At 71.6% G+C, this 17,053-nt stretch overlaps 4 protein-coding genes across 8 annotated transcripts in view; 1 reads left to right on the top strand and 3 right to left on the bottom strand.

The window, feature by feature from the left end:
- Positions 1-5,796: 5,796 nt before the first annotated feature.
- On the bottom strand, positions 5,797-6,647 carry CUNH19orf53 (chromosome unknown C19orf53 homolog). The gene is made up of 3 exons (XM_063389223.1): positions 6,483-6,647; positions 6,145-6,200; positions 5,797-6,064 (listed from the first exon to the last, which is right to left on the bottom strand). Exons 1-3 carry the CDS (start codon positions 6,577-6,579, stop codon positions 5,930-5,932), a joined length of 288 nt encoding a protein of 95 aa, XP_063245293.1. The 5' UTR covers positions 6,580-6,647; the 3' UTR covers positions 5,797-5,929.
- Positions 6,648-7,060: 413 nt separating this feature from the next.
- Positions 7,061-12,247, bottom strand: MRI1 (methylthioribose-1-phosphate isomerase 1). Of its 5 annotated transcripts, none has more exons than XR_010079154.1 (10): positions 11,834-12,247; positions 11,571-11,624; positions 11,180-11,262; positions 11,040-11,095; positions 10,866-10,926; positions 10,642-10,784; positions 10,260-10,432; positions 9,864-10,002; positions 9,057-9,777; positions 8,231-8,369 (listed from the first exon to the last, which is right to left on the bottom strand). XR_010079154.1 is itself a non-coding variant. In XM_063389216.1 (6 exons), the coding sequence occupies exons 1-6, from the start codon at positions 9,186-9,188 to the stop codon at positions 7,156-7,158; spliced, it is 1,080 nt and encodes a 359-aa protein (XP_063245286.1). In that variant the 5' UTR covers positions 9,189-9,220; the 3' UTR covers positions 7,061-7,155. The 5 variants fall into 5 exon arrangements, 2 of the variants coding, with proteins under 2 accessions (XP_063245286.1, XP_063245287.1); XR_010079153.1 differs by lacking the exon at positions 8,231-8,369 and adding an exon at positions 8,776-8,915 and having other exon boundaries at positions 11,834-12,246; XM_063389216.1 differs by lacking the exons at positions 9,864-10,002; positions 10,260-10,432; positions 10,642-10,784; ... (3 more) ...; positions 11,571-11,624; positions 11,834-12,247 and adding exons at positions 7,061-7,286; positions 7,539-7,763; positions 7,854-8,030; positions 8,674-8,915 and having other exon boundaries at positions 8,197-8,369; positions 9,057-9,220.
- A 66-nt stretch (positions 12,248-12,313) lies between these two features.
- On the bottom strand, positions 12,314-13,970 carry LOC134546419 (ESX-1 secretion-associated protein EspK-like). The gene is made up of 2 exons (XM_063389218.1): positions 13,090-13,970; positions 12,314-12,582 (listed from the first exon to the last, which is right to left on the bottom strand). The coding sequence occupies exons 1-2, from the start codon at positions 13,862-13,864 to the stop codon at positions 12,314-12,316; spliced, it is 1,044 nt and encodes a 347-aa protein (XP_063245288.1). The 5' UTR covers positions 13,865-13,970.
- A 1,851-nt stretch (positions 13,971-15,821) lies between these two features.
- The window catches only part of CACNA1A (calcium voltage-gated channel subunit alpha1 A), a 39,135-nt gene continuing 37,903 nt past the window's right edge, over positions 15,822-17,053 (top strand). The window contains exon 1 of the mRNA XM_063389190.1: positions 15,822-16,240. Coding sequence (XP_063245260.1) covers positions 15,957-16,240 — 284 coding nt within the window. The 5' untranslated portion in view covers positions 15,822-15,956. The remainder of the gene's footprint in view (positions 16,241-17,053) is intronic.

Genomic DNA, 17,053 nt, shown 5'->3' with positions numbered 1-17,053 from the left:
TGTGGGAGTGAACACGCGTGTGCAAGCGTGTGCAGGTGTGCACGGCTGCGTGTGCATGTGCAGGTGGGCACTGCCACGTGTGGGCACAGGCGTGTGCTGCGTGTTGGCAGTGCCATGTGCTGCGGTCAGCACTCCGTGTCCCGTGTTCCCTGTGCCACGTTCCCCGCTCCGTGTTCCGTGTTCCATGCCCGACCCTGCACGGGGCCGGGGGCCCGCGGGAGGCCGGGGGGGTCCCGTGTTTAAAATTAGCAGCTGGCGAAGGTGGGGGGGTGTTGCTCTGTCCCAGATGTGCAGCCACTGCCAGATGTGGGGCGGGACCAGGAAGGGCCTGGGGGACTCTGGGAGGCACTGGGGGCCACTGGGGTGCCCGTCCTGCCCCACTGCTGGGGGGCAGGTGGGCAGGGGGAGTGCGGGGCAGTCTGTGGGGCAGGGCTGACTGTGGGGCAGGGGCGCTGTGGGATGCTCTGTCGGGCAGGGGGCTGGCGTGGGCTGTGGGGCAGGGCTGGGGGCGTGTGACGGGGCTGGCTGTGGGGCAGGGCCGTAGGGCAGGGCCGTGGGTTGTGGGGCAGGGCTGGCGCCGCGGCAGCTGTGACGCGTTGTGGTTTCGCTACTTCCGATATAAAACTCTGTTTAATGTCTGTGTGTGCAGCATCGCCATGGTGACCCCCAGCCCCCCCGGCCCCGCCAGCGCCTGTGGCGCCCCACGGCCACGGGGCACCCAGGCCCTCGCTGTGGGGTGCCCGGGCCCTCAGCCATGGGGCACGGGAGCTGCTCACTGTGGGGTGCGAGGATCCTGTGCCACGGGGCACCGAACCTCCTTGCTGTGGGGCACACAGACCCTGTGCTATGGGGCACACAGCTCCTGTGCCGTGGGTCACCAAGCCCTCGTGCCATGAGGCACCGGGATCCCTTTCTGTGGGGCAGTGAGCTCGCTGGCCATGGGGCACCGGGATCCCTTTCTGTGGGGCAGTGAGCTCGCTGCCCATGGGGCACACATCGCTCAGAACAGGCTCTGAACCCCCTCGCCGTGGGGCGCACAGGGCCCCCCTGCCATGGGGCTCCGCAGCCCGCTCTCTGTGCGGCTCCTCGCCGCTCCTCTGCCCGCCCGCACCCGTCCCGGAGCCGTGCGGCGCTGCGGGCCCGGGGCCGGTGCGGGCTCGGTGCGGGGGGTGCGGGCTCGGGGCGGTCCCGGGGCGGTCCCGGGGCGGGCGGAGGCAGGCCCGGTCCCTCCTCCCCCCCCCTTCCCCTCCGCCGCCGCGGCCTCGTAGCTCCCGGGGCGGAGCGAAGCGTTTAAAAGCGTTTCCCTTCTTGGAGTAAAAGTCAGAGACTTGGGGAGCCCCCGGGAGCCCCCGGAGCCCCCCCCCCAGCCCGGCCTCCCCCGCGGAGCCCCCCGGGACCCCCGGCCGCCGCTCCCGGTGAGTAACGGCCCCGCGGGACCCCTGGAAGGTTCCGGGGCGGCGGGAGAGGGGCCGCGGCCGTGGCCTCGTGCCCGGCGCGGGGATGGCGGGAAGGGCCGCGGGGTCCCGCCAGATCCCACCGGCGCCCTGCGCGTTCCCCTCGGGGGTGGCGCCGGCACCGCCACGGCCATCGACGGCCCGAGGCCGGCGAGGGGCGGGCAGGGGGGTGCGGGGCGTCCGAGAGGTGTCCGGAGGGTCCCGGGGGGAGCCCGTGGGCTCCGGGCCTGCCGGCGGGGCGGGGGCCGGGGGGGCCGGGGGGGCGGTGGCGCCGGGCGGTGATTCATCCTTTCCCCCCGGCGCCGACGGGCGCGGACGGGGCGGCCCCTTCCCGCCCCCGCCCCCGCTTGGCCCGCGCGACGCCGGAGCCGCCCCGGCCTGGGAACCCCAAATCCCGGGCACCCCCCCGGGCTGAGAACCCCCAAACCCACCGACCCCCCCCCCCCCCAGCATAGGAACCCCAAGTCTGAGACCCCCCTCCCCGGCCTGGGAACCTCGAAACCCACAGAGCCCCTCCGATCTGGGAACACCACGACTCACCTGGCATCGCATCCCCAAATCCCACACCCCTCCCGGCCTGAGACCCCCGAAACCCACAGACCCCCCACGCCTGGAAACCCCCAAACCCACTCGATGTTGGCTCTCCCCAGACCCGCAGCAGCCTCCGGCGTTGGACCCCGGCCCCGCGGACCCCCGCGGAATGAGAGCCCTCAGACGCCTGCGCCCTGCCCTGGGACCCCCAAAACCCACGGCACCCCAAAACTCTGTGGCCTTGAGACCACCAACACACAGAGCCCCCCGCCCCTACAGCACACCCGGCCGGGGACCCCCTCAGCTCCCCAGCCGCCCCGACCTGCGGGCATCGGCCCCCCAAAGCGCCCCCCGGTATCAGCCCCCCAACCCACGGACCCCCAGCCTCGGCCCGCAGCACCCCCTGCCCCCCATCCCACCCTCGTTCCTGCATTCCGCAGGCGCCGGGCGGCGCCGCTGCCTTTTCCCACTCCCGTTTTGGGGACGAAGGTGGGAATTTTGGCACCGGCCACCCCCCGCCTCCCCCCGCCGGGGCCGCCCCCGCCCGGGGCCGCGGGAGCCGGTCGGGGCGGCCGGGCCGGCACCGCCCTGGCGCCGGGGGGGCACCGGGAGGGGCCCCCAAAACCGGGAGGGGGCCCCAAAAAACCGGGGGAAGCACCCTAGAACCCAGGAGGGCCCAAATCCAGGCTACCCCCAGATGCGAGGTCACCCCCAGCCCCACACTTGGGGGGCACCGGGCTGTGCCCGTGGTGCCAGGGGGACCGGTGGCACCAAAGGCTGGTTGCTGTCATAACCATTGGGACCCCTTCCCGGGGACCCCCGGGGTCTAGGGCACCCTCGGAGCCCCCAGGACCCCCGAGCCCTCCCGGACCCCTCCCGGCCTCGTGTCGGTGCCGCCACCGCGGGCACCAGGAACAGCTGGGCCCTGCTGGCACCGGGGGGGCCGTCACCGTCGCGACTGTCGCGACCCCCCCGTGGGGACCGGGGATCGGGGCATCCCTCAAGCCCTCCCCGAGGCCCCCAGGCCCCCCCAGCCCCGTGTTGGTGCCGCCGCTGCTGTTTACCCCCATTTTTTGGGCCGGTTCCACCCGATTCCCTTTGAAGTCGCCCCGTTGTCGTGACGACGCTGATGTCACGACCGGGCGGGGCCTCGTGGGTCCCACATGGCGCCTGCAGAGCCCCGGCCCCGGGGACACCAGGGACACCAATGCCGGGGCCACCGCGGCCACCCCAGAGCCACCATGGCCACCAGTGCTGGGGACACCGGGGCTGGGACACTGTGACCCACGGCCTAGGGGCCACGGGGGGCTGTCGGGGACAGAGTGACACTGGTGCCACCAGGGCACGTGGGGCTCGGCCCATCGGGGAGACCCAGGGGGTCCCAGAGTGCCCCTCCCGGTATGGGGACACCGAGGGGACACTGGGGACGTGGCACGGCCGGGGACACGTTTCCCACCCCGGACTGGTGACGGGTCTGGCGGTGCTGGGACTGGGGAGAGCCCCCAGAGCCGTGTCCCCCCCGCCATGTCCTGCTCCCGCCATCCCTCCTGTGTGCCCCCAGTGCCACCACGTGCCCGTCCCGTCCCCCAGAGACTCCCCTGCCCTGGGACCCCCTGGATCTCCCCAAAACACTTGGAGACCCCCCCAAGGGTGACCCTCCGGGGGTGACCCCACTGACTTCCCTCTGTTCCCACAGGTGGCACCCGGCTGCGGCCTCGACGCTGAGATGGCACCGTGGGAGCACCGGGACTGTCACCGGGGTGTCCGATCCCCCCGCCGCTGCCGCCCGCCGGGGTTCCTGGCGATGGGATTTTTTACCGTTTTTGCCCAAAATCACATTGCCAGGGATTTCCAACGGGCCCCAGCCCCCACCACCACGCCGGGGGGGGGCGGGGGAGGGGGTTTAGGGGGTCCTGGAGACTTTGGAGGGGGCTTGAGGGGATTTGGGTGCAGGGTGGGGGTGGCGGGCTGTGCAGGTGCTGTGGGGGGTGGTTTTGGGGTGCTGGGGGGGTTTTGGGGGCCGGGGGCAGGGCTTAGCCCACCTGTGAACAGAGTCCAGCCGCGCCGTGTTCACAGTGGCTAAGTTCCGCCTCCCGCCCCCCTCACCCGGACAGCAGGGCCCTCGGGGGGCCCCTCAAACCTTTGGGGCTCTCCTGGTCCTCCTCAAAACCCTTGGAGCCCCTCCCCGGGAACACATGAATCCCCCGCGGGCCCCCGAAACCCTCGAGTGCCAGTGGGTGCTGAACCCCCAGAAGGAGCACGGGACAGCTCCGACACCCTGGGGGACCCCCAGGACCCCCCAAGGCCCCTCGGCCACACCCGGGCGCTGCCCCCGGTGCCCGCTGAGCTGATTTGCAGTTGCTTTGGATAAACTGGCTCAGTTCAGCAGGAACAGGGGTCGGGCCCCCACACCCCAAGACCCCGCTGGGGGTCCCCAACTCCCTTTGAGCCCCCCGGGGAGCCCCCAAACCCTCCAGTCCCACATGTCCGCCACTCCTCCCAAGCTCAACGGGACCCGCAGGATCGTCTACAGCACCAAGACCCCCAAAACCCCGGGGAGTCACCCAAAAATTAGGGGGGGGAGGGGGGCAGGGACGCTCCAACATGGTTGGAACTGTGGTTTGGGGGGGCGTCATGGGGTGCTCGGAGGGGGTGGGGGGACACGGGTGGTTTGCGGGGTGCTGGGGGGGGCAGGGAGGGGTTTTGGGGGTTCGTGGGGTTTTGTGGAGGGCCCCGGGGGGGGCTGTGGGGCGTGGTCGCTGTTCCCCGTTCCCCACCCCTTCCCCCTCCGGTCCCGGGCGAGCCCCGGCAGCGGCGGCCGCGGCCCCCCCGGCCGTGGGTGAGTCACGGGAGGGTTTGGGGGGGTCCGGGAGGGCCCCGCCCCACGCGGGGCCCCGGGGGGGGCTCCGGCGTCCAGCCCCTCCCCCAACCGTTCCCTGTTTGTTTCCCAAAATAAACCCGGCGGCGCCGATTCCAGGGAATTTCCCTGACGTCATTGGGGGCGTGGCTCGCGCGCCGGCCACGCCCCCGCCGGCCACACCCGCGGTGGGGGAGGGGAGGCACCCGCGTGTCCGCCGTGCCCGGAAAGGGGCGTGGCTCCTCCAGGCGCTGGCCGCGCCCGCGCCGCGCTCCCATTGGCTGCCGAGGCTCGCTCCGCTGTCAATCAGCGAGGGGCGGGGCGAGCTGCCAGTCAGGTCGCAGTTCACCAATCAGCGTGGGGTGGGGGCGGGACCGCAGGAAAGAGGCGGGGCTCGCGATCCATTCATAAACTGGCGGCGCCGGGAAACGGGGACGGGGCGGGGTCCCCCCACAGCCCCGGGAATCCACTCAGACACCCGAGAGCACCCCCAAAGACACCCGAACCCCCCAGAAACACCGGGACTTCCCCGTAGTTCCGCCTCAGGGATACCGGGATCTCCTCGGGACCCTTGCCAGGAACCTCTCAGAGACCCACAGAATCCCCAAGACACCCCCGAACCCCATGAAGATAGCGGGAGACACCGGGACCGGCAAGGAAACGCCCCCATCGGGGACCAGATACACCCCCCGAAGACGTCGGGACCCCCAGTGGATGTCAGGACGTCCCTGGGGGACAGCACGACCTCCTTGGGACTCCCCGGGAACATCTGACACCCCCAGAGACACGGACGCCCTCCCCCCAGAACCGTCTCGGGAGTACCGGGACACGCTCAGGGGCCCCCCGGTCTCGGGGCTTCACCGATGCCCACGGCCCCTCCCCAGATGTCTCCTCCAGGAGCTCCCCAGGCTCTCTGCGGCCACATCCGTGGTCCCCGCAAATCAGATGCCAGCCTTGTGGGTGTGTGCGGGACGCCGCCCGCAAATCCCTTTTATTAAAAAGCGGTGGGGGCTTGAGAACAGCCCAGACTTCCCCAGAGCCTCGCGAAGGTCACTGGGGGGGTTCAGGGGACGGTCCCCGGGGGGGCTCAGCCGCGGCCCTTCTTGGCTTTGTCTTTGGCGGGGGTCGGCGCCGTGACCAGGGCCAGCTTTTTGGGGAGCCCGCCCTGGGCGCGCTGCACGGTCTCCCGCTCGATCCGCATCCGGATCCCGACCTCCAGGCGCTGGGGAGAGCACGGGGGGTCAGGGGGACACAGGCGAGGTCCCCCCAGACCCCCGCGAACCCCGCCACGCTCCCCCTCACCTTCTTCAGCTTCTGCTGTTGGATCACGCGGAGCTTCTTCGGGGCGATGGTGCGGCCTGAGGAGAGCGTGGCGGGGCTCAGACCCGAGAGACCCCCGGGACCCCCCCACTGACAATCCCGAGCTCCACGAAGCCGTGTGGGCCCCAGGGAGGGCACCGGAGACCCCTCGGACTTCTACGGAACTCCTCCGACAAATCAGAGCCTCCCTTCCACCCCAAAGTCCTCAGGCCTCCTCTCGCCCCCCACCTCGGGGCTGCCCTGAGCGACCCCTGGACCCCCGCGTCCGCCTGTGCCCCTACACCGCTCCCCGGGACCCCTGGCCCTTGGACCCACTTCACCTCCCTTCCGCGGGCCCCGAGTCCCCCGGGCCGCCGCCGCTGCCGCCGCCGCCGCCTTAGGACGCTTGGCCGAGGCCTTGGGCCGGCCCTGCGCCATCGCCGCCGCTCGCGCCCCCGAGCCGGAGCAGGCCGGGAAGCGGCGCGCGGGGCACGCCGGGATACACCGAGGCATTTATGCCGCAAAGGCTGCCGGGACACGCCGAGGCACTCGTGCCGCAAAGGATGCTGGGATACACCGAGGCATTGATGCCGAAAAGGCTTCCGGGATGTACCGAGGCATTTATACCGCAAAGGGTGCCTGGATACACCGAGGCATTCGTGCTGCAAAGTCTGCTGGGATACACCGAGGCATTTCCTGCCGCAAAGCGTGCTGGGATACACCGAGGCATTCATGCCGCAAAGGGTGCCGGGATGTTCCGAGGTATTTATGCCGCAAAGGCTGCCGGGATACACCGAGGCATTTAGTCCGAAAAGGCTGCCGGGATGTATCGAGGCGGTGGTTTTTTTTTTTTTTCTTTTCTTTTTTCTTTTTTCGCAAAGGATCCTGGGATGTACCGGGGCATTTATGCCGCAAAGGGTGCCGGGATACACCGGGGCTTTATTTTAGCAAAGGCTGCCGGGATACACCGAACCGCGGCGCAAGGCACGCTGGGATGCACCGAGGCAGCCGCCATCAATGCTCCCCCCGCTCCGCCAGCGCCCGGCACAGCTCGGAGGGGGCGAAGACCCCCCACTCCGTGATGATGCCCCCCGTGATCAGCTCATGCGGCGTGACGTCAAAGGCCGGGTTCCACACGTCGACCTCTGCAGGAGGAGGAGGGGGGGTACATCGGGTCAGAGGGGCTCTGGCAGCGACCCCAGGCAGGGGTGGGACCCCTGACCCAAATGGGAGCGCTCCACCTCACACAGGACCCCCTGACCTACAGGGCACCCCCGACCCACCAGGGAACCCCAAACCCTGCACACCAACCCTTTATGGGATCCGCCCTGGGGTCTGGGACACTCTGACCCGCCCAAAGGGGTACCCGGGACCCCCCTCCCACGCTCGGCACCCACCGGGGTCAGCCAGGAGAACGCCCCCGAGGTGGGTGAGCTCCGTCCCCGGCCGCTCCTCGATGGGGATCAGGCGGCCCGAGGCCAGCGTGGGGTCACAGGTGCTGCTGGGGGCAGCCACGTAGAAGGGGATCCCCATGTGCCGCGCGGCCACTGCCAGCTGGAACGTCCCGATCTTGTTGGCCACGTCCCCGTTGGCAGCCACGCGGTCAGCGCCCACCACCACGGCTGGAGACACAGGGGGGTCAGAGGGAGCCGTCCAGTGTCACCCGTCCCCGCCCCGTGTCCCCACCCCGCGTCCCCCCCGGCGCCCCTCACCCTGCACTCCCCGCTGCCTCATGGCGGCGGCGGCCGCGCTGTCGGCGATCAGCGTGACGGGGACGCGGTCGTGGCGCAGCTCCAGCGCCGACAGTCGCGATCCCTGGTTGTAGGGGCGGGTTTCGGTGCAGAACACGCGCGCCAGGGACCCGCGCTGCTGCAGCGCCCGCACCACGCCTGGGGGGACACGCGGGACTCCTCAGGGACCCCGAGACAGAGACGCCCCCCCCGCTATGGGGGGGCTCCCCTCGGGATGGAGAGCCCCGCAACTGGGGCGCCCGCAAAGCCCCTGGGGGAAAACGGGGGCGCGGAGCCCGCCGGTGCCCCCCCGGTGCCCCCGTACCCAGGGCGGTGCCGTAGCCCGCTGTCGCCAGGGTCCCGGTGTTGCAGTGGGTCAGGAGGGTGACGGGACCGCCCCCCGGGACCCTCCCCAGGATGTGGCTCGCCCCGTGCGCCCCAATGCTCCGGTTGTCCCTCCGGTCCTTCTCCAGGAGCCCCTCGATGTACTCAATGATGCTGGGGAGGGGCGAGAAAGGGGGTGTGACCCCCCAACCCTATCCCCAAACACAGCCCAGGGGATTCCGAGACCCCCCCCTCAACACCCAACACCCCCCCAGCGGCACCTGGAACCCCAAATCCATCCCAGGAGCACCTCAGGACCCCAAATCCCCACCCGGAAGATCCCCGGACCCCCCTCAACACCCCAAATCCAGCCCAGGAAGCACCTGAGACCTGTCCCAGCCCCCCCCCGGGGATCCCCAGCACTGAGCTCAGCACCCCTCACACACCCCCGGCCCCGCATTCCCCTCCGCCCCGTTACCTCTCCCGCAGCTGCTCGGGGGTGACCCCGGGGGTCTCCACCCGCTGCCGGACAAACGCCCGGAGCCGCTCGGCCTCGCGGCCCAGGTTGGCGGCCGTGGGGCGGGCGCTGAGCAGGAACCCCAATTTCTGCCCCACGAACTCCTCCAGGGCTCCCAAATCCTCCGAGGGCCCCGCGCCCGCCGCCAGCTCCACGGCCAGGCTGAGGCAGCCCAGCAGGGCGATGGCCGGAGCCCCCCGCACCTGGCACAGAGCAGCCCCTGAGCCCCCACCCCGGGCGGCTTTGGGGTCCCCCACACCAGGGGGTGCTCGGGGAAGGAAGGGCTGGGATTTTCCGGGGGATTTTCCGGGGGATTTTGCGGGGGATTTTGGGTCTCCCCTCACCTCCATGTCGCGGATGGCGCCCCAGGCGCGCTCCACGCCCCCCACCCGCTCGTAGCGGAGCTGCCCCGGCAGCAGCCGCTGGTTCAGCACCTCCAGGGAGCCGCGCCGGTACCGCAGCGACTCCAGCGCCATCGCGACAGCGCCCGCGACAGCGCCCGCCCCTTCCGGGGGCAGCGCCCACCGGCGGGGACCGCCCCGGGGCGGCGCGGGGGACACGGGACACGCAGCGTTCGCCACCGACGGCTTTTAATTTGGGGGGCATAAATTACAGGGGGGGCTCTCTGAGGGTGGGCAGGGGGCTCGGCGCCCCCCTCAGCCCGGGGTTTGGGGGGGGTCCGGGCCCCCAAAACCGCGCTCAGGAGCTCTCGGAGCCCGAGTCCGAGTAGTCGGCGACGAGGGACGGGGCGGGGGGCGGCACCGGGGGGGTCCGGGGGGGCCTCCCCGGCCTGGGGGGCGGCACCGGGGGGCTCCGGCCCGGCCTCGGGGGTCCCCCGGGGTGCTGGGGGCGGCCCCTCGGTCCCCCCGCCCTCCTCGCCCGCCCGGCGCCGCACGATGCCGAGCCCGGCGGGGGTCGGGGGGGGGCCCGGGGGTGTCCTCGGCGCTCTCGCCGCCCCCAGACCCAATTTCTGGAGGGCCCCCCCGGCCGCTCGGGCCGTGCCGGGGGAGAACCAGGGGCGCTGGGAGATCTCGGAGCGCTTCAGCCGCTGCTTCTCCTCGTAGGCTGTGGGGGACAGGGCCGGGGCGGGTCAGGGGGGCGCGGGGCCGCCCCGAACCCCCCCGGGAACCCCCCCGGAGCCCCCCACGCACAGTCCGGGGCGCGCAGGGTGAGCAGGGCAGCGAGGCGCCGATCCTCCTCCTCCTCCCGCAGCAGCGGGATGCTGAGCCCGGCCCGCGCCCGCAGCGCCGCCGCCTCCTCCTCCTCCTCCCGCAGCGTCTTCTTCTCCTCCTGCCGGGGAAACGGGGCTGGGGGCGCGGCACAGAGACCCCCGGGGGGCCTGGAGGCTCCTGGGCGGGCAGGAGCCCCTCGCTGGCCTTTAGGGACCTTCCCAGGGGGTCTTTGGGTGTCCCGGAGCCCCCAGCAGGTATCGGGGAGGGGTCCCGGAGCCCCCAGTGAGAATCCGGGGGTCCCGGAGCCCCCAATGAGAATCCGGGGGTCCCGGAGCCCCCAATGAGAATCCGGGGGTCCCGGAGCCCCGCACTGACCCGGAATCGCCTCCGCAGGCGGCTGTTGAGGCCGAAGTCGTCCTTCCAGGCGTCCTGAGCCTCCTGCAGCCGCGTCAGGGTGGGGGTGGCGCGCTCCAGGACCTCCTTGTCCGTCACGCCGTACTCCAGGCGGAACATGGGGTCCAGGGCCAGGCGCTCCCGCTGCTCCGGGGCTGCGGGGACGGCGTCACCGGGGCCGCCCGCGGGGCCGGGACAGGCCTGGGGTCAGCCCTGGGCATTGTCCCCACGCCGGGACACCGCTCCCAGGGCACCGGGAATGCCGGGACAGGCCGGGGTCTGCCCTGGGCATTGTCCCCACGCTGGGACACCGCTCCCAGGGCACCAGGAATGCCAGGACAGGCCGGGATCACCGGGCACTCACCGGTGGGCAGGACCTGGGCGCTGTCCCCGGGGTCCCAGCGCTCCTCCTTGCGCCGGGCCCCGCTGACGATGACGTAGTCGCAGTTCCCGGGGTCCGTCTGCAGCTCGATGTAGTTGACGCACAGGTGACACTTCATGCGGAACCTGGCGGGGGAAGGGGCGCTCAGGAGGGTCCCGGGGGTCCCCAGGTGTCCCCCCGGGTGAGGGAGGGGCTGTGGCTCTCACCTGTACACGGGGGTGGTGTAGTAGTTCCCCACCTTCTTCTTCTCCGCGTTGTACCTGACACCTGTGGGGGGATGGGGGGGGTGAAACCGCCCCCCCCTGCAGATCTGGGGACCCCCCCAGACCCCTTTGGGCCCCCCCGAAGCCCCCCAGCCCCCAGGGCAGGGCGTGACTCACCCATCCCGATGTGGTTCTGGCACCCGTCGCACCAGATGTTGAAGGGCATCTCGAACCTGGGGGGGGTCAGGGGGGGTTTGGGGGGGTCAGCGCTGCCCCCGGCTGTGACAAGGGACATTTTGGGGTGTCCCCCCCCTCACCTGATGACGAGGATGCCCTGGGAGAGCTTCCGGGCGCGCTCCCGCAGGGGGTGGCTGTGGTGGTACTTGTTGAGGGAGCCATGCTGGGGGGAAAGGGGGAGTCAGGGTGGGACCCCCGAAACCCCCCCAGCCCCTCCCAGCCCCCCCCGAAACCCCCCCAGCCCCTCCCAGCCCCCCAAAACCCCCCCAGCCCCTCCCAGCCCCCCAAAACTCCCCTCGCATCTGCCCGACCCCTCCTGCCACCCCCAGCCCCACAAACCCCCCACCCTCCCCACATTTCCCCAGCACCCCAATATCCCCCTAAACCCCCCCAAAGCCCCCCGAAACCCCCGCTCAGCGCCCTGAGACTCCTGGAGAACCCCCAAAACCCCCCTAAGCCCCCCAAGCCCACCTTGGCTGGGTCGAAGTCGGGCGGGTAGTACTTGTTGGTGCCCTTGCGCTCACCCTGGGGGGAAATCGGGGAGTCACGGGGTGTCCCGGGGAGTCACGGGGTGTCCCGGGGAGTCACGGGGTGTCACGGGCTGTCCCGGGCTGTCCCGGGCTGTCCCGGTGTAGCCCCGGGGTGGCCCCGGTGTAGCCCCGGGGCGGCCCGGGGTGGTCCTGGTGGCTCCGCGGTGGTCCCAGCGCTGCCCAGGTGGCCCCGGTCCCACTCACCATGGCCGCGGGTCTCCGGAGCCGCGGGACCGGCACAGGCAGGACCCGGGAGCGGCGGGGGGGTCACCGGGGAGCCCCCGGCCCGGACCGGGAGGTGCTGGTGGTCCCCGCTCCGTACGGGGGACAGCAGTCGCTGGTGTGTCCTGGGACGGCGATCGGGGCACGGCACCGGAACGCGGCCCGCGGTCACCGGGCGCTACCGGGAGAGGCCCACGCGCAGTTTGGGGTCACCGGTCGCTACCAGTGTATATACCCCAGTATAGCCCGGCAGCCCCCAGTCTGCGGTCACCGGGCTATACCGGGACCGGCTCCCGCCCCGGTCCGGGGTCCCTGTCCCCGCAGAGCTCCCGGTCTGCCCCGGGCTCCCGGCGCTGTCCCGGGACCGGCCCCGCTCGCTCCCCCCGCTCCCCGCCGACCTCTTCCGGCTGCGCTCCTCGGGCCACGCCCCTTCCTCTCGTCACCGCCACCTGATTGGTCCACTCACGGCGAGGGGGCGGGAACCTTCCCGGCGGCCCCGCCCCTCCGGCGGCGTTCGCGACATCTGGCGGCTCCGCAGCGCGGTGACTTACGGCGGCCCGTAGCAACGGGAGCTCCATAGCAACGGGGGTCCATAGTAACGCGTTTCCCTAGCAACGGGGGTCCACAGCATCGGGGTCCCCCATGGCGATGGGCACCATGGCAACAGCTCTTAGCGTCCGTCTCCATAGCAATGGGGTCCGTGGCGACGGGGGGCTCACGGCAACGGGGGTCTGTAGATCCATAGCAACGGCCTCCATAGCAACCGGCTTCATAGCAACGGGATTCCATAGCAACCGGCTGCTCCCCTACCCTCATCACCCTGTGCCCCCATCCCTGCCCCCGCCATCCTATGTCCTCACTGAGCTGACCCCCCATGTCCCCAGGGGGCTGGCAATGTCCCCATCACTGTCCCCATGGCGGTGGCACTGTCCCCATCACTGTCCCCATGGCAGTGGCAGTACCCCCATCACTGTCCCCATGTCCCTAGGGGGGTGGCACTGTCCCCAGGGGGGTGGCACTGTCCCCATCACCCCATGTCCCCATGGCCGTGGCAGTACCCCCATCACTGTCCCCATGTCCCCAGGGGGGTGGCAGTACCCCTATCACTGTCCCCATGTCCCCAGGGGGTGGCAGTGTCCCCATCGCCCCTTGTCCCCATGGCGGTGGCAGTGTCCCTGCCCCTCCCCGTGTCCCCCCCGCAGGCTGCCACTGTCCCCAGCCCCGTCCCTGCCACACACCTGCTGCCATCCCCGCGGTCCCAGCAGGTGCCACCACGGTGGCCTCTGATCCGCCCCTGCAGGCGGCCACCGCCTCATCACAGGGACACACTAATGAGCCACCGCGGTGCCACCGCGTCCCCAGCGCCATCGCCGTGTCCCCACGGCCCCGTCTGCCACCGGCCGTGTCCCCACGGCCGCGTCTGCCACTGGCCGTGTCCCCACGGCCCCGTCTGCCACCGGCCGTGTCCCCACGGCCCCGTCTGCCACCGGCCGTGTCCCCACGGCCCCGTCTGCCACCGGCCATGTCCGGCTGCCGCCCTGCAGGACATGTGGCAGTGCCAGGCACGCGGGCACGGCCTGGCCTGGACACGGGGGACACGGGGGACACAGGGGACACAGGGGACACAGGGGACATGGGGGACACAGGGGACACAGGGGACACGGGGGACACGGGGACCTGGCAGCCTCTGGGGACACCAGGGCAGGGAGGGTGTCCCCATGGCGGGACCCCCGTGAGAGGCTGGCGCCGACCCCGGGGGCTCCGAACAGGAGAAAAGGCTGAGCCCGGAATGCGGGGACATGGCCGGAGCTGGCAGCGTGTGGGGACACTGGTGACAGCTGGGCTGGCACAGGTGAGAGCGATGCACAGGTGAGGGGGGCCATGCACAGGTGCGGGGCCATGCACAGGTGCAGGGCCATGCACAGGTGAGGGGGGCCATGCACAGGTGAGGGCCATGCACAGGTGAGGGGGGCCATGCACAGGTGTGGGGGTCCATGCACAGGTGAGGGCCATGCACAGGTGTGGGGGTCCATGCACAGGTGCAGGGCCATGCACAGGTGAGGGCCATACACAGGTGCAGGGCCATGCACAGGTGCAGGGCCATGCACAGGTGAGGGGGGCCATGCACAGGTGAGGGGGGCCATGCACAGGTGAGGGCCATGCACAGGTGAGGGGGGCCATGCACAGGTGCAGGGCCATGCACAGGTGAGGGGGGCCATGCACAGGTGAGGGGGGCCATGCACAGGTGAGGGGGGCCATGCACAGGTGTGGGGGGCCATGCACAGGTGAGGGGCCATGCACAGGTGAGGGGGGCCATGCACAGGTGAGGGCCATGCACAGGTGAGGGCCATGCACAGGTGTGGGGCCATGCACAGGTGAGGGCCATGCACAGGTGTGGGCATTGCACAGGTGAGGGGGGCCATGCACAGGTGTGGGCATTGCACAGGTGAGGGGGGCCATGCACAGGTGTGGGCCATGCACAGGTGAGGGGGGCCATGCACAGGTGTGGGGCCATGCACAGGTGTGGGGCCGTTCAGTGTTTCGGGGTCCCCATCACTCCCAGGTGACACTCGGGGTCCCCCTGGGGCACAGCCCCGGTTTGGGGTCCTGTCCCCGGTGCCCGCCCCCCGCCGCCCCTCCCGGCCGGGTGTCGCGGGGTCCCGGTGGCCCGGGGGTGGCACCGGCAGGGCCACGTGCGGCGGCTGCGGCGCCGGGACAAAAGCGGCGCTGGGGACAAAGGGCCGTGACGTCAGCGGGGGCTGGGGGGCACCCGCTGACCCAGTTCGGCCGCTTTTGGGGGGTCACGGAGCCGGGGGGACCCCGCGGGGCCGCGGGGGGACCGAGCCACGGCAGCCCCGCGGGAATGACACCGGGGTCACCGCGCGGGGAAACTGAGGCAGCGGCGGGGTAATTAAACCTCGTTAACTAATGATAATTAAGGGGTAGTTAAAGGAGGAGGAGGGGGAGGAGGGGGAAGTCCCAGGCGTTGGGGAGGGGGGGCAGGAGGAGGAAGAGGAGGGAGAAGAGGAAGGTCCCGGGCACTCGGGGGGCAGGAGGAGGAGGAGGGCGAAAGTCTCTGGAATTGAGGGGCAGGAGGAGGAGGAGAAAACAGAGGAGGAGGAGAAGGAGGAGGAGGAGGAAGGTCCCGGGTATTGGGGGGGGGAAGGAGAGGGGGAGGAGGAGGAGGAGGAGCAGCAGCAGCAGCAGCGCGAGCTCTGCCGCAGCCCGGCCCGATGGGCCCCGCCACCCCGCTGCTGCCGGGGGGCTGACGGCGACCCCCGCCCGGCCCCGCCGCCCCGAGGGGGGGCCACCGGCCCCCGGCGCCGCCGCCTTCGCCTTTTTTTTTTTTTTTTTTCTTTTCTATCCTTTGGATTTTGTGGCCGTTTGGGGATTTCGGGGGAGATTTTTTTTACCTTTGCCCCCCTCTCACGGATGCTCCGGGCCGGGGGCGCCGGGATGCGCTGAGCGAGCCCCGGCTTTTTCCGCGCCTCTCTCCCTCCTCCCCCCCCGCCCCAAATTACCGCAACCCCCTCCGGGGGGGGGGCAACGGGAGCCGCAGCGCCGGGACCCCCGCACCCCGCTCCGAGGCACCGGGAGCCGCAGCGGGGGGCTCGGCCCTCCCGATACCGAGCCACCGGGACCACCCCCCCCGAAACAGGGGCACCGCGAGCTGCAGCGCCAGGACCCCCGCAACCCCCTCCGGGGCACCGGGACCCCCCCGCGCCGGGAGCCGCAGCGTCGGAGACCCCCTTCGCACCGGGGGGGAGACCCCCACCCCCTCCGCACCGGATTGAGCGGGGGGGGCACAGCAAGAGAAGAGCCCCCCCCACCCTCCGGGACACCGCGAGCCGCAGCCGAGGGACCCCCGCACCCCGCGGACCCCCCCTCTGCCGGGGGTCCTCCCCCCGCCGCACCGGCTCGCGGGGGGGGCGCGCCGCACTGGAGGATGCTCGGGATGCCCGCGCCGCTGTCGCCCGCCGCCTGAGCGCCCCGCGCCCGGTCGGGACGGACCCCGACCCCCCCCCCGAGCCTTTGGGGGGGCCCATGGGATGTGATGAGCTCCTCGACGGTGCCGGCCTCAGCAGCGTGACCCCCCCCCGGCGGGATGGCTCGTTTCGGAGAGGAGGTGGCGGCCCGCTACGGGCCCGGCGGCGGCGGGAGCGGCCCCGGGGCGGCGGCGGGGGGCCGGGGCGCGGGGGGGGGCCCGCGGCAGGGCCCCCCCGGGGCGCAGCGCCTCTACAAGCAGTCCATGGCCCAGCGCGCCCGCACCATGGCCCTGTACAACCCCATCCCGGTGCGGCAGAACTGCCTCACCGTCAACCGCTCGCTCTTCCTCTTCAGTGAGGACAACGTGGTGAGGAAATACGCCAAAAAGATCACCGAATGGCCATATCCTTTCTGGGGGGCCCCCGCGCTCCTGCACCGCACCCCCCGCCCAGGGGACCCCGCTCTGGCATCCCCCACGCCCCGTGACGGGCACAGGGACCCCGGCCCCAGCCCGCAGCCCTGACCTCTGGCCCTCATTGGGGTCACCCTGTCCTGCACTGGGGTCCCCAACCCCAAATTGGGGTCCCCGTGTCCTGCATGCGCTCTTCAGCCCCGTATTGGGGTCCCCGTGCCCACATTGGGGTCTCAATGCGATGGCTCCGTGCCCTGACCTGCTTTGGGGTTCCCCTGCCCTGCATGGGGGTCCCCATCCCCCGGCCTCCACCGAGGACCCCGTTCCCCTGCCCTGCGCTGGGGTCACCTCTCCCTCCCCGTATCGGGGTCACCGTGGCTGTGCTGGGTCACCCTGTCCTGCACCGGGGTCCCCACCCCGTGTCCTGCTCCCGTCCCACATCTCCTTGTCCTGCTCTGGGGACTCCAGACCCGTATTGGGGTCACCACGTCCTGACTGGGACCCCCTATCCGACATCCCCGTCCCTCCGACCTCCGCTGGGGTCCCCGGCCCCCTTTTGGGGTCCCCGACCCCCTGCCCTCCACTGGGGTCCCCGTGCCCCTGCTGCCCCCCATCCCACCCCTGTCCCCAGACTGGGGGGCTCCAGCTCATCCCTGGGGGGGGAAAGGGGGACCCCACTGCACCAGCGCCTCCCGGTGCCCTATTTTTGGGGAGGATGTGTGAGCTGGCATCCCCCAGTTCCTGCACCCCACAACCCTCCTGCCCCCCCATTTCCATCCCTCCGCATCCCCACAGACTCGAGG

The sequence above is a fragment of the Prinia subflava genome, unplaced genomic scaffold (assembly GCF_021018805.1).
Source record: "Prinia subflava isolate CZ2003 ecotype Zambia unplaced genomic scaffold, Cam_Psub_1.2 scaffold_72_NEW, whole genome shotgun sequence".
Lineage (NCBI taxonomy): Eukaryota > Metazoa > Chordata > Aves > Passeriformes > Cisticolidae > Prinia > Prinia subflava.
This window is presented reverse-complemented; position numbering and strand designations above follow the sequence as displayed.

Excerpts from the sequence above, each read along its gene's own strand:
- CUNH19orf53 (XM_063389223.1), bottom strand. The coding sequence starts at position 6,579 with ATGGCGCAGGGCCGGCCCAAGGCCTCGGCCAAGCGTCCTAAGGCGGCG. Across the intron at positions 6,201-6,482 it reads TCGGGGCCCGCGGAAGGGAG|GCCGCACCATCGCCCCGAAG; the intron begins GTGAAGTGGGTC and ends CGCTCTCCTCAG. Across the intron at positions 6,065-6,144 it reads AACAGCAGAAGCTGAAGAAG|CGCCTGGAGGTCGGGATCCG; the intron begins GTGAGGGGGAGC and ends TGCTCTCCCCAG.
- MRI1 (XM_063389216.1), bottom strand. The coding sequence starts at position 9,188 with ATGGCGCTGGAGTCGCTGCGGTACCGGCGCGGCTCCCTGGAGGTGCTG. Across the intron at positions 8,916-9,056 it reads GCGCCATCCGCGACATGGAG|GTGCGGGGGGCTCCGGCCAT; the intron begins GTGAGGGGAGAC and ends GCTCTGTGCCAG. Across the intron at positions 8,031-8,196 it reads GGGCTACGGCACCGCCCTGG|GCGTGGTGCGGGCGCTGCAG; the intron begins GTACGGGGGCAC and ends GTGTCCCCCCAG.
- LOC134546419 (XM_063389218.1), bottom strand. The coding sequence starts at position 13,864 with ATGGCCCTCACCTGTGCATGGACCCCCACACCTGTGCATGGCCCCCCT. Across the intron at positions 12,583-13,089 it reads GACCGCGGGGATGGCAGCAG|ACCCCCGTTGCCGTGAGCCC; the intron begins GTGTGTGGCAGG and ends ATGGATCTACAG.